General features: G+C 36.5%; 1 protein-coding gene across 1 annotated transcript; it reads left to right on the top strand.

Moving 5' to 3' along the window:
• Nucleotides 1-8,510: 8,510 nt before the first annotated feature.
• On the top strand, nt 8,511-13,903 carry RB195_026273 (uncharacterized protein; the record flags this gene model as incomplete). Its single annotated transcript, XM_013447084.2, has 5 exons — nt 8,511-8,555; nt 12,110-12,273; nt 12,702-12,752; nt 13,083-13,236; nt 13,862-13,903. 5 exons carry the CDS (start codon nt 8,511-8,513, stop codon nt 13,901-13,903), a joined length of 456 nt encoding a protein of 151 aa, XP_013302538.2.
• Nucleotides 13,904-15,160: the final 1,257 nt, after the last annotated feature.

Here is a 15,160-nt window from a genome sequence, read left to right as displayed (position 1 = left end):
TGTAAGCGAGAGTATATTAATTTTTTTCTTCAATTAAAAGTGGACAGCTTTTTTTTATAAGCGATTATTTCACCACGTGATGTGCTTGTTTTCTTAATCAGTTAAATGAATTTTCCAGAAAAATTAACTCTTTTATTGTTTACGTATTTGTCTTTATACTCGGTATGTTCCACCAAAAACTCTGAAAAAGTAACTCCGTTCGCGGAAATCGTAAGAAAGGATGGGAAAGTGTTCGCTCTGCTGTCTTCTGATCTTTTCACTAAGTCAGAGGATCCTTGGGTGGACCTCAAATACAGAGGTAGGGCTCAAAACTGTGAACTTAAGGCATTTAATATGATATTTGATAAAAATAGAACCTAAAGCACTCTATTGGATGAGGTTTCTAAGCTTGGTGGAAATTAGAATGGATTATTATTCTTCGCGTTGTGATATCGAATTCCTGACTTTGCTATATCCATCAAATTGAATATGTGATCCGTGCCCTGTTCCTAAGCTATCTATATCTTTCCTCTGCACTAATTCTATTTTTTTCACTGTAAAAGATAGTTTTCCGATGATATATAATCATCTTTACTTGGGAAAGCAGAAAGCAAAAATACTTTACTATTACTGTTACTAATTCCATCTCTTCGACATTCGATAAATGATTATGTTAAGCAGGGTTTATTTTTTTAAATGTAAATTTGCTCTTTAAGACATGTCAATTTTTTAAAATAATACCTGGAACAACTAGTGATTAGATAGATCTTGATATCTTATTAATAATTGCTAGTTAGGATACGTGTTGTTTTTCTACGAAACAACAGGCAACAGTACAAAAATTGTGCAGTAACAGATATCCTCTAATTCAATAAATATATATTGTTAATTTTATTAGATCTGATCGTAATCATTCTGTTTTCCTACCAAATGGAACAGACAGTTATTAGATGGCTTTTTTAAGGATTAAAAAAACGTCTGAAGAATAATTATGTAAAGCACATTACGTTCGATTCCTAATAAGTTCTGGGATAGATATGTAACGCTTTTCTGAACCGCTTTATTCTTTCCCAAAACGGTAGTTAGTGTTTGTCAATTTACCTCGTAAATCTGTCTATCTATTAAAATTTCTAAAATAAAATAAATCACCTGACAAAGATTTTCACCTACATACATAAATATATGTATTGTGCCAGGAGATTCTTCAATATTGGTACTATTCAAATTTATGCACGTTGCGTGCAATTGCTTTGCAATAAAAAAATATATTAATGTTTAAGTGTCCCGAAAACTATATATATATATATATATATATATATATATCAAATAGTTTTTTCTTTCTATTTTGCTGAACTTCGTCTGACTGAAATCATTTCATTAGCGAAAATGCGATCTTCAGAAAGATTATCCTTCACAGTACCGAGTTAATGACTGTAAGTTTTATGTTTGATCTGAACATTCGAAGCAAATGTTTAATTTATTTACATATAGGAGGCGTTCAATTTTTTCTTGAATTTGTTTTTTATTTTTCAAAATTTCTTTCCCTAAGCTCTTCAAGAGTTGAATTTGGCTTCCTTAGGCATCACATCTTAGGTACCATCCATGGAAATGAACTCATTTGCGGGTTTATCTACTTGGCAGAACGTAAAATCCTTTATAAAAATTTATAAAAACTGAGTAACTAAAAGTAACTTATAGATACTGTAGATTGGAAAGTTACAGTACATAACGCTCTCCTGAATTACTGGAATTTGGGACCTATGTACAGTAAAGGCTAGTCTATATGTGTTACTCTTTGAGTTCTTCGAGTATGCTATCCATATGAGCGCTTTTTTCAAGGTGGTGAGGCGTTTGAATCCGTAAAACACCTCTCTTTTAAATTTCCAGGACCCGGAGAAAGCGAAAAAGTCTGAACATAAACTATAAATAATGTTAGTTTACAATCTTTTTTCAGGATTCATGCAACAGTATCAAATCTCTATTTACACTGAGGTTCGTAACGTAAGGAATAAGGGTGTTCAGAATTAATAAAAGTATTCACAAAAGAGTGTTGAACTATTCGTTCAAGCCTTGAAAATTTGATTTTTTTTTTTGGATCTCTAACTGATGAACTACTATGAATTGAATAATTGTCAGGAATTGTTTTTGAATCACATTTCCGCTGCCTTCCGTGTAGCAAAATCCATGGCACTTATGGATAGTAGACGATCGCTTGCGATCTCCTCTATTTTGATCTGCTGGTTCCGATCCATATCTTGTGCCCACTCGTCGAGCATATGTGTGTCAGTTATTGATTTTATTCCTATCATCCGTTGCTTGCAGGACAAATTTCGAGGAAAATTCATAGCAGTAATAATTTTGGAGAAATTTGGAAATTTGAGAACATTTCATTTTCAATTTTTCCTCGAATGTTTCAAACTGTTCTTCTTGGTTTTTTTTTCTCTGTTTATTGTAATTAAAGTACATCCTTTTTTCTTTTAGTTGTATTTATTTCTAAAGTAACTTGCTGGATTTCATTTCAAAGCTCTTATCCTGCGCTTCTTATCCTGATTTCGGAGTAAAGTATCTAGTCTAGGTGTGAATGCATTCCTGAAGAAATACATCCGGAATGATCACATTTTGAAATGAGTTTGGAATAAACTGACAGTTTATTTATTGTTTTTATACTAACAATTTGGAAACAAAGTACACACTATCTAGAAAAAGTGTTAGGGCTCATGTTTGTGTTTACGACACTTATCCCTCCATATTTCATTATCGTAGACTTATTGGAGCTTTTTAAATCCAAATACTTCGCTCTAGTAGAAACAGATGTTAATTCTTTTCCTTTTAATTAATTTATCACATATTCTTAGGAAACTGTATGATTCTGAATCATATAATTAACCAGACGGATGTTAGGAAATGCTGACACATCACTGTAAAGAATTTGCTTAGAAAATGTATAGGTCCTCGTATAAATTCCTCAAAGTGAACAGGTTTGTTTGCTCCAAGGAGGAAATTATCGGAGAGTTATGTGAAACAGAGGTTTCTGCATCTGAATCATTTCTCGGTGAAGTTGACGCAAATAATGAATGCATCCGGCAGCTGAACACGTCATTTTCATTTGTTGTTTAGTCAAGTTTCGCTTTGTTTCGTTTTTAAATGCTTTATATGGAATTTCTGTGTTTTATGTAATTAACTTATTAAGCGATCAGCGGCAAACAACTGCTGTACGGAATTTAAAAAAAAAAGACAGACGAAACCTCATTTTTACCGCTAACTGTCACTTAGATCTAAATTTGAATTTTCTTTTTACAAAAAGACATATTTAAGCTTAGTTATTAGAATAATTCATTTATATGAAATATATAAAAGGAATTAAGAGTTTGAAATAAACAGCTATATTTTGAAAATAGAAAATTATCTAATATTGTAACAATCAACATTCCTCGTGCAAATATTGGACGATTTTCTAAAAATCATCTTCTTCCATAAAATTCATGTTACATGTTAAGAATGACTTTTTCCATAAACCTGTTCTACTATTAAAACTTGCATTGTACGTGAAATCTTGTAAATACTTTTGAGGCATCGAAGAACAAACGACTCATACGCTGTCTCGATTTTATTCTGCCACCGTTAGTCTGCCAACAGTACGCGAATCCGATCTTCTTAGGATTTTAGGTAACTATGCCGGCAAGATCTCCATATATTTTTATTTGTTGCCTCCTTCTGGTCCTCTATTATCTTTCTTGTTGCATGTTAATATCAAAATTATGGATAATTCTCAAAAGTAGGATATTACTATTTCCATTTTTACTAATATTTCCTGCAAAACAACTTTTTTTAAATTCTGATTAATACTCAATTTTCTTACAGAACAGTTAGTTTTCCATAATTTATCATTCATATCACTTCTTAAAAAGATTTTTCTCATATTTTCGTGTTGTAAGTGATCCTCAATTGAACTTAGATTGTCGTTGATAAATAAATGTACATATATTCATTTTTCAACGAGCTTCTTCTTGATCTGATGAAATAATGTTTCTTTTCGGATTTTATTGTGCCAAAGTTCAATATTCCGAGGACTCGCCCCAGTAAACTAACGCTCATATTCGTTGAGTGGATTACTGTTGCTGGGGAAGAGGAGAGGATCTCGGCGGGATCCTCTTCAAAAAAATCATTAATTCATCAGTCATTAATTTCTAAGAAGGGATAATAGTTGCTCGTAGACATTTCTGTTGCCTCAATACATCCCTGAATAGATTTACGAATTTTTGCTCTTTGTTACAACCTATTTATTGTTTTTTTTTCTGTGTTTTATCCCTTGTAGTACATAGCTTTAAGCTTTCCTTCCACAATTTTTTGGTCAGCGTTTAATTAACAGAGAACGGAGCTTCCTGTGAGTTATACATTTCCATCGAAAATCCTGGAATGGAAAGAATGTTCTCCTTTTGTTATATATTCGCAAATATGTAATTTCTACATTTCGTTCTACTTTGCCATAACAGTAATACTGTGGAACAGTAAGAACGGTTGAGAACGCTTACATTGCTTGAGCTCTTCCTGGGACGTGCGGTCTAGCGCAGTTGTCGAGGCAAACGTACATATTTGCGAGTATTCATACATATAGAATTACTTTTTTTTTAAATAGAATTCTACTTTACAAGTGATAACTAGTTGAATAGCTCTGAACGTGTACTGTGGAGACACGTACAGCTGCACGTTCTTGTTCTCTTTCAACTATATCGAATTGTTAGTGCTGTTTGCTTTGTTTGACCAGTTCAGAAGAGTGGAACAAGTGTAGAAGCTCCGTACACGAAGTGCCATCTCGATTTATGGTATTTCAATTTGTTGAACGATGTGGTATTTGGGAGAAGAAGAGTGGTAGTTCGGCGTCAGGTTACATCGCCTGCTGCACTGTTCAACGTGTTATTCGAGGTTATTAATGACGCTGGCACGCAAGTAGGCGACGACAAATCACCCTCCTCACATCGCCTCCGCCACACTGTCACTGAATTACTTACTTTTGCTGATTGATCAAGTAAATTTCACCAAGAATTCTCCGAGCATAATGCTTTTTTTCTTCTCATATTGAATAGAATAGGAGAAATGTCTTCATGTTTATCCTCTGTTCCGCAATCAGTTACGAGTTGGAGCGCACGAACGATTTGATTTTGATTTTGCTGTGTGTAGAAGTCGACACATCGCATACAGGAGATTTTTTCCATTTACTTTGTATTACATACTAGTAAATCACTCTTCGTTTCCAATTCTGTCTAAGTAAAGTGTAGTTGAGGGGGGCGCTCAACCACGTTCTCATTTCTGGAAGTGAATAACGAAAGCAGTCGAGGTCCTAAAACTTACGGATTAGTCTTAGGTTGTGTATGACATATACGTTAAAGCTACTAAAAGATGAAATGAAGATAGATCTTCCAGAAATAAGTCCCAGGTTGAATGCTCACTCTTCACCCCCCCCCCGCTCAAAATTCCTATCTGATTATTGATGTGCTGCATATTTCTACTGCATACGCCTAAAATTATCCATTTACACCTGAAAAGTAAATCCAGATAAATATTTAAGCGATCAAACCTGCATTGAATTGCAAGTGTTTTTCTAGTATTTTTTACTCTCACTTATACAAATCTCTTTCAATAGGTAAAATCAAAACAAATGTAGTGGGTGGACTTTTAGAAAATTTTGACATTTTCTGTTTAAACAATGCGCTTTTGAGAAATAAATATTCGCCTTTAATCTTCTGAATCAATTGTTATGCTTTTTTAAATGTCGTGAAGTTAAATATAAGTGATTTACATAAATGACTGGTCGGATACAACAGAACTTAGATTTGTCAAATTTAAATTATTTTAATTTCCTTACTAGTAGGGCGCATCCATTCCAATTAAATCCGTGAAAAATAACTAAAGTTTTAATGCAACGAATATTTTTGTACACTATTATATCAAGTATACTATTATATTATAGTGCTATTTCTCTATTTTAGTATGGTAATTAAAGACAAGACCATATCGAAATCATACTCATTTACGTCTTTCGTCACTGGTTTCTATTCGAAGACTTTTGCGTCCTTGAAGTTAGGAAGAGATGGAAAAAAATTGTGAAGGATTATGGTGCTTTGAATAGCAGGTTCAGTACACTTTACGGTTGTTAATGGTATAAAACATTGAAAAATTGTGGTGAATTTTTTAATAGCACGAAAAATGTTATCTGTTTTTCGTGTTACAGTCCCCAAAGTGTGGCCTTTTGACCTCTCTAAACGCCATTAGTTTATTTGTTTACTAAGGGTTCTGCTTAAGTGGACTGGGTTCTCATTCATCTAATGAGATCAGCATAATACGAATGAGTAAAATGAGGTAGCATGCAATTATTTGAAAGTATTTGTAGGAAAAAATGCATTGAATTTTCAGAGTAGTTTGAGGAATGTGTTGCTGAAGAATCAGTTATGTTATACGATTATTACTGGTACAGTATGTACATAACTGAACCTTATTTACAATGATGTTCGTGATTTTTTTTTTGAAATCGAAATCTCCAACTTGTGTTTAGTTGTATTTCTTGACTACTTTGTTAGTTTTATACTTCAACAATACAACTTAATAATGGAAAATATTTATATGAATATGGATCTGCTCAAGGTTACCATTTGTCTCGCCCAACATTCCTTAGAATCTGATAAGATTCTGAAAAAGTTCTTCTTCTCACACTACAACCATGTCATACCTTTAGAACATTTGTGGATATATTTTCAGAATCTCCAGATACCTTCTGGCTGTTTTTTTTAGCGATCGACTATTCGAAGGGATTTTCGACCTTATTTTCTGCTAGCATGAGGGATTTCTCTCCTACAGCTTGCGGAAGAAATGTAGGAATTTTACAATAATAATTGAAAACGTATTTTTGGATTTAAATTCCATTCGGTGCCACAACGAACTTTGCAGTGGCATTTTTGTCAGCATATTTATAGTTAATTTTATATGTGTTTCTTTTCTTTGCCGTAATATCCGTATCTTCGAATAAGGCTCTGTCAGGTCTTCCTCGAGATAACTTTTCCAAGGTATTTTCAAGTGGATTCGTTTTCTTCCAAACATAACGTACTGCTAAACGCCTGACCAAAACCCGGTTCATGAATATTTGCGCTGAAAAGGTAGCGCCTTCTGGAACAAAACCAGATGTTTAGAAAGCTGTTTCGAACGCTCCTCTCCTAATAAGGGAAATGAGACGAATAAGAGAGAGGTCGGAGTGAAAAGTTGTACATAGGTGTACATCGGGCGGTTGATTATATAGCCCCTCATGGCGGGTGCGTGACTCTTTTACATAAATGAGTATATCGAGTTTCGGACTCAATTATTCGAATTATTTTGTGTGGTTTAGCCGGCATGCGATGCTGTTACGCAGACTACTGCTATAGTGTCAGCAGAACGGCGCCGGCTAAGCACATTCAATTTCAGCGCTGTGTTCCGTTCTTGATCTCATCATACCTCATCATCCGTTCGATGTAGATGTTGAGTGATGTGATGAGTTTGAAAATTCCTGAATTAGGTGAAAAGATACTTGTCGAAAATCGAATCATTGTTTTACGCTGTGAAACCGAGTTTTTCCTTGCAACGCCGCGCTGTCAGTGCGGCAGTTTCTCACCCGCTTCTCATTGTATCGACCTTGTCCTGAACTACGTTGGATCATTCTTTTCATTATTTGGACACTCCTCCGCTTCGTCTTCTGTCCATCCCAATTTTATTTTGCAGTATTACTGTACTCTCTCGTTTCCACTCAACTTCTCCTGAACATGGTCTGTTATTCGCAAAAGAAAAGAACATCTTTTATGGTGGAGAATTTCCTCGAACAATCTTCAGGATCTTTGCAATTGTACTGCAATCGCTATATCATTGTCTGCTTTTTGTAATTTTATTAGGTAGTTCATTCGAAATTTTCGCTGTATTAAGGTAAATAAATAACGAAGGGGAGATAAAAAAAAAGTCTCTTCAGCGATTCCACAGCGTTCTCCCATTCCTTATGGGTGTAATCTAAACTAGTGCTGAAATAAGTACCATACGCTCAACTATCCGTAACCACAGTAATGATGACGGCTGTCTTCCGCGCATGTTTCGGTTGTAACATCATTAATCTGCTGAATCACGTGCGTCAAGGAAGTCTAGTGGCAATATAGCACGCGTCCTCTTTCTTGGTCCTCGTTCACGTGTGGCATTGTTCTGGATTGGCTACGAATTTGTGAGTTGGTCCATTATTCCAATGTAATTTCATCGATTTCATGGTAGTCAGGTTGAGCGCTGAAAATCTTTTTAGAAGTCATTATCACTTGTACTAGCTTTGATCTTCTGCCAGTCTTCTCTAAGGTTTTCCCCATATTATCTGTAGTTTGAGGATGTTATCGTGGATTTCTTTGTTCTATAATCACCGTTCCACATTTGCCAATATTTTGTAAAGAATTCCAAGCGAAACGACGACAACGACACATCAAGCGGAAATGATTAAGTGTGCGGCGTGTGCACACCCAATCCTTGATCGGTATATGCTTCAAGCGGATGGACGACTGTGGCATGAAGAGTGCCTCAAGGTGAGTTCTTCTCTTCTTTCTTTCATTAAACGTTCATGAATGAGGCGCAGTGCTTCACTTGAGTCTTACAACACCAACATCTGTCGAAATAATTTCCCTGAATACAGATCACCCATTCTGCTGAACCATCATTGTCTATCGGTCCATGTTTAAAGATACGGTATTGAAATTTATACAGAACAACAATCACGTATTGATGAAATCATTGTCTTTTTGTTCTTGAGAAACTTCACACAATACTCGTTAAGCTACTTGGAGTCCTAGGATCTAGATAAGATATCGACTAGTCATTTCTTGAATTTCCTGCAATGGTCTCATATTCTCATTAGTCCACTGAATTATCTTTTCCTCTAACATTTTTCAGCTCGTTGAAAGTCCATTTTTGTTGAGTATATGTACTTTATTTCAAATTGCTACGACTGATGTTCTTTCATTCATTATTATCCTTGAATTCTCCTTTAATTACACTAAGTCCGTGTTGACCAAAATGTGGTTTTTTTCGTGTGATTAAAACCGTTCGGTGCGCTGTTCGTTAAAAGTGATGATCGAGGAAGAAGTGGTGAACAATTCAAGGCAGACATCATGGGTCATTTTGGAACGGATCATTTTGGAGTTGGAGCGCTGCAAACCACTATATGCATATGTATATATTCATGAAATTCCGGAGAAAATTCTCGTGATTCCGGAGGAACGCCTGGTGAGGCAGCGCAAGGGAGTTTGTTGTTGCAGGAACTAGCGAAGTTGCTGAAACAGAAAAGGACTAGGATGAGTTTTTTACATACAACACACATACACCAGCGTTGGAAGGAAATTTGCCGAACGGTTTTTGCTGTTGTACCAAAATTTCATGGGAAATCCGATCGCTGCCTTCATCGAGGAATACTTTCCTTCACCTAGAAAGGCGAGGAAACCACAAAGGTTCACAAAACGAAATCCTAAGACCATCTTGGACTGGGCCACCTTCGCTTCGTTAGCGAGTTTTTTTTTTTTTTGAAAAATACTGCAGTAGACAATATTGAGGACGGTTATGATCGGGTCGTAGAAATCTTCAAGACTATACGGGAAAGATGAGAGATTTTGAACCACAGGAAGTCGCCTGTCTCCGAAATAACCGGAGCTGATACGCCCTCCTGCAGTCGCAAGAGCTGCAGGTAACCAGAAACTCATGTTCAAGCTCAGTAGGCTTTGCTGAGAAGCAATAAAAGAAGGTCTCAAAGAGAGAAAAGCAGCAGCGGCGGAAAAGAGCATTCACTACGGCCGTTCGAAACGCCGCCAATCGTAAAAAAGAATGACCGCCCTCGGAACAGAGATGGAACACCAACAGGACCCTGAGGGGGATGGAGAAGGTCAATTACGACATTTATTCCAATTCTTTGGACAGCCACGTCCACTCACGTCATTACCACCTAAGAGAATAGAATAAACAGGTCACTCCATAGGTCCTTCTTTCAGGATCCGACATGTCGTTATGTCGATGAAGAATGGTACTTCACCCGGTCCCATTAGAATCGTGTATGAACATCTAAAGAACCTACAGCCAGCCCTTGTCAACACACTGGCATTATCTGTCTTCACTCATTATCTGTCTGAATGCAAAGTTCCTATGCAGTGGAAAACTAGCAAGACCGTGCTTTTGTATAAAAAGGGAGACTCGTCAACTATCGCCCAGTTTGCTTAGTGTCTCTCATTCACAAGCCTCTCGTGAGAGTAATCCTGAACGGACTGGAAAAAATTATTACATGAACGACAGCCTAAGTGAGGTTCCGGAAAGAATTCGGCATTATTGACCACATTCACAGTGTCTCAAAACTCATCCGAGTATCGCGAGAGTACAAGATGCCGCAATTTCTCACCTTCATCGACTTAAAGAAGGCTTTCGTCTCGGTTGAAACGACCAAGAAAGCCTTCGGTAGCCAAAGCGTCCCAGCTCGATACACAAGGATACCCCGTGGGTTATATAGAAACTTCAGGACCAAAATTTCTCCATTTTACAAAAAACGTCACAATTGACGTAAAGGGGGTGTTTGACAGGGTCAGATAATCTCATCTAAAATATCCAGTGCCACTCTCGGGAAATCCGGGAAATTGTAAAAAAAAAATGTAAAAGTATAACGTATAATGGATAGGAATAAGATGACGTGGGAGTGAGAGTTGGTGGCCGACAGCTAAACCATCTTCGTTTCTCTGATGACTTCGTCCTGGTAACATCAATCATCGGTCAGGCGGAACAAATGCCAGTCGAATTTGATGAAACGTGTAGGACGTCGATCTCCACCAGGACATGGACAAGACAGACAAGACAGTGGACAATTCATGAAGAACGGTTGATTTTCATGTCCCGTTCATGCAACAATACATACATTTGTTGGGAGTATCCCGCTTTGTACTAGTGTAAAAGAGAACTCAAAGTTCAATTTTGCGGTCAACGATCGCAGAACAAAGACACTGCCACATATACTAAGGTACGTAAAATTAAGTCGGCGGGACACATGATGCATCCCAATGATAATCACTGGACCAGAGCCGTGACATCCACACAGTGTCATATCAAACGCACTACAGGAAGTCCACCGACTCTATATCCAAACTTCTTTACAAATTCCTTTGGAGAAAAATAAGAGGTTTTTCGTGTTCCTCGCGAGAAGGGAATCCGCTGGGCAACCTTTGGGCGCGATCGGGACAACTAGAAGTTTTCTAGCACTACCCCGACCAAATTGGCGAAAAACGGGAGCAGAAGTGATGCAGGTGATGATATTTCCCCAGTCTAGATTTTGATACATTGCTGACAACGTGAGCTTTGTTTGGGCACACACAAGGCTGAGTGCACAGTGTGGATTTTCCAGTTGTAGTGGAATTAAATACAGGGTCACGCGAAATGGGTTAGAAGAAATGAGTAACAGGACCATGCAGTTTTCTCATTCTTGATGCGAAAAAGTCAACAGTTTTGATCGCATAAGGTTTTATCATATGGAAATTAAGTGTAGGCCTAATCATTATAATCGTTTATGCCAATAAAGCTTCATAGGTAGATCGCCAAGTGAACATAGAAAAAATTTGGTTAAATATCGAGAAAAATTAGTGAGGGATGCGGGACAATAGGCTTGGAATTTGTGCACGTTACAGGAACTGAGGTAACCCAATGCTACTAAAATCAACTCTAGTCGAACTCAGCGAGACCTAATATGCATGAAATTTCTATATTTATTTATATTTCTATATTTCTTCTATATTGGTTGCCTGCCTTGTTTTCAACTGAATGGTTCCTCTATTTTTCGAAAGAAAAATCTTTCGAAAGCAATGTGGTTGTCCGGAATATTTTTACAGTGGAAAAAGTGGGCTATGGGGAAAAAGGACGCAAAAGAAAAAAAAAACCATAGAAAATCTGTTATATTGCATTTCACAAACGTGAATAGCACCACCTCTCTGTAACATATTTCATACAGTTCCATCATTTATATTCTGATATTTGAAAAAGTGACGACAGTAGCACCTCAAGAGGAGTACAAAAGTGCAAATCGAATACCGTCCATGTTGCTCGTATTCCCCTTTTTTAGTGCGCTTTGTGCCATTGTCGACTAGGTGAGATGGGTTCGAAGCTGTACATCAAACAGGATCTAATGATGTGTGAGAATGATTACCGTCGTTTGTATGGATACCGTGGAATGTGCACTGGATGCCGGCAAGTCATTCCACCTTATGACATGGTCATGCGTGCTAAGTGAGTTTTTTTTGTCTGGCATGAACCATTTATCATCTTTCGCACGCTGTTAACAGAAGAAATTTTCATGTATAGCGTATTAGAGTGACTTTGAGGCTTAGAGATTCTTTTTGCTTACCAGCCGGAAACATGGAAGCTGCTTGACCTACTTTTTGATACTTTTCCAAGGGGTGAGAACGTTGGATACATTCCCTCACCCTTCACTGCGGTCACTATGAGAAGCTCCTTTTAGAGGAAAATTGTAATTTGACAATATTTTTGCATTGAACTCATTTTTATTCTGTTTTCTTGCAATGATCCTTATACACTTTTTATCGATTATTCAAAGGTTACGGCTATTATAGACGCTTCCCTCGAAAGAATAGTTTCTTTCACTTCTTCTTGGGCTCTCCATTTTTCTTTCTGTTTTAGTATTCTCTTCTTTTCAGGAACAATCTGTATCACCTCAAATGTTTCCGTTGCAGCGTATGTTCCGAAAGGTTGGTCATTTCGAATGCTTAATATGGACATAAAAGATCGTTGTGGAAACTCTCAGGACGAATCGTTGTACAAAGAGCCCATGCCACACGTTAGAAGACGCTTTCCGGGCAAACAGTACTAAACTAAAAAATCCGCGTAGTTATGATCAGCCAACTATCCAGAACATTTTGTTTTGGATTTTTCGAACAAAAACTAAACTTTGAAGCAAATATGAACATCTGCATTTGTCAGCTAGTAATTAGTTTTCGTGATTAAACTTTTAAGCGGGTTAAAACTTTTGGAACAACGCTGTTTTCAGAATGTGCTATCGTTGAAATTTTCAATTGCAGTTTTGTTGTTGGAGAACGGTTTCGACTTCACGACAATCAAATCCTTTGCGAAAGTGACTGGAGGGAATTGAGGTTGTTCTCGCAAGCAGCGTACAACGATCGCAGTCTCAATCAGATCGCCCGTAATCTTCGCGACATGCCTGACTTTCAACCGGTTAGATTTTCTTTTTAATTTTCTGTAAGGGTCAAATATTGTTTAGTGATTATCAGAAAAAAAAAACTAATGAGTTAAAAAATCGTATACCCTCAAATGGGTAGGAAAATGATTAGGGAACTAAGAAAATGAGCACCAGGTCATTCTTTGTAGAAATTAGAACTGCCTCTGAATTAATACCGTTGAAAAAGATCCAATTGCAATGGAATTTTCTCAGACTGCCTGCGGCACTGTTGCTCAGCTTTTTGTTAGTCGTTTTCTCATCACTACATACTTTCCTCCTTCGGTCTATAATGTTTACAGTAATTGACGGTAAACACTTATGCTATAAGGTATTCATGCTATAATTTTTTTTCTGGTTTTTACATGACCTGATCCTTTTTCAGACAAGATTTCCGCCTTTTTAACGTTCACACAATTATGTGCATTTTTTGAAATTTATTCAATGGTACACTATTCTCAGTACAATCCAAAAAAAGTATGGTATGCATCCTAGACAGTGGAAGCTGTCTAGGATATCGTACTTGTTAGTGAGGTGATGCCAATCAACACCAACATGCATTGCTCTCGAGCTATGCTCCAGGAAGCGCTGTTTTTGCAGGATAAAAATAAAAAACATTTTTAGAACGAGGAGGAAGAGTCAAATTGTTCGACCCGAGAGTGCTAAGTCGGGGTGCCGGATTTTGTTTTCTGTACTTGTCATCTATTCGCCAGGGATTCGTTAACCGTCTGTGATCTCTATCGTTTTTCTTGTACTTCTAGTATCCTCACGATTTCTCTTGAAATGCTCCGAAGAGATTTTTATAGTTTGAGAGAACGTGCTAATAGGAACGTATTTGTTTGTGCTCATCGTGCACATGACTTCTATTTGGCTTTCTGTTTGTATACATGAATAATATATCATTTGTTAACCATTTTGATGATGAAAAACTGATTTATCATGCATAAAATAAAGTGTGAAGCTTTTTGATTCACCGTTATTTGATGTTTGTATGTTATCTCTATTCTGCTGGTATACGTGTCAAGATTTTTATTTATTAAATATATATTCCTAAAATATATATTGTTGTGAGTGTATGAAGATTATCGCAAAATATACTTCTTCAAAAACTTTCAATATGGATTTTTTGTCTGGATTTGCTTGAGATTTGAGACCTCTAAGGATACTTATGTTGAATGTGGTTAAACATTGTTGAGCGGTAATACCAAATTGTTATTAAATCCCAGAAACTGTTTGACAGACTCTGATTCTCCATGCCTCGACTACATTTTTTTTTCCTCCTGGATAGGTTCTTAGGTCCAATCGGTTATTCTTGGCCAGGATTTTTGAGGAAAATCATGAATTAACAGCGTTTTTTTTTTGCTTCAATTTTCGCGAAACTTTCAGCGTCACAAAAATGTCAGAATATATTCTCCAATAAGGGGAAATAATTAATTCTCTACTTTCAAAAATATATAAAGAAACTCGCTATGGGGGAATTTCTTCTGAAATTAAGTTAGAATTTCTTTAAAAAAAAAAACACGAAATTGGAAGGTAACTGCTCATCAGTTCTTTCTGTGAAAAAAATTTAAGTTGAAAAAAGTATTTATGAGCATTAATGGATTCTTACACCAAGTTATTAACTGCGCATTAATTTGCTAATTCAATGTCCCAGTTACGATTTCCATGCTTGAGAAGTTTTATACATACATTAAATTTTATTCGGAGATTTATGTATACAAATATCCATGCATCCAGGATATATTAGGATAGGTGAGGATAGTCGGTCTCTAGTTCACAAACTTATGAGTTAGTTAAACGGGAGATGAAAATGGGTACCGTTTAGGAAAAAGTTGAGAAAAGATTTGAAATATTTTCAAATTTTGATTTTTTCTGTACAATAGCGATTTTCTTTCGACGGGTTTTACACCCACTGACACTAAA

Source organism: Necator americanus, chromosome X (genome assembly GCF_031761385.1).
Source record: "Necator americanus strain Aroian chromosome X, whole genome shotgun sequence".
NCBI classification, from domain to species: Eukaryota; Metazoa; Nematoda; class Chromadorea; order Rhabditida; family Ancylostomatidae; genus Necator; species Necator americanus.
This window is presented reverse-complemented; position numbering and strand designations above follow the sequence as displayed.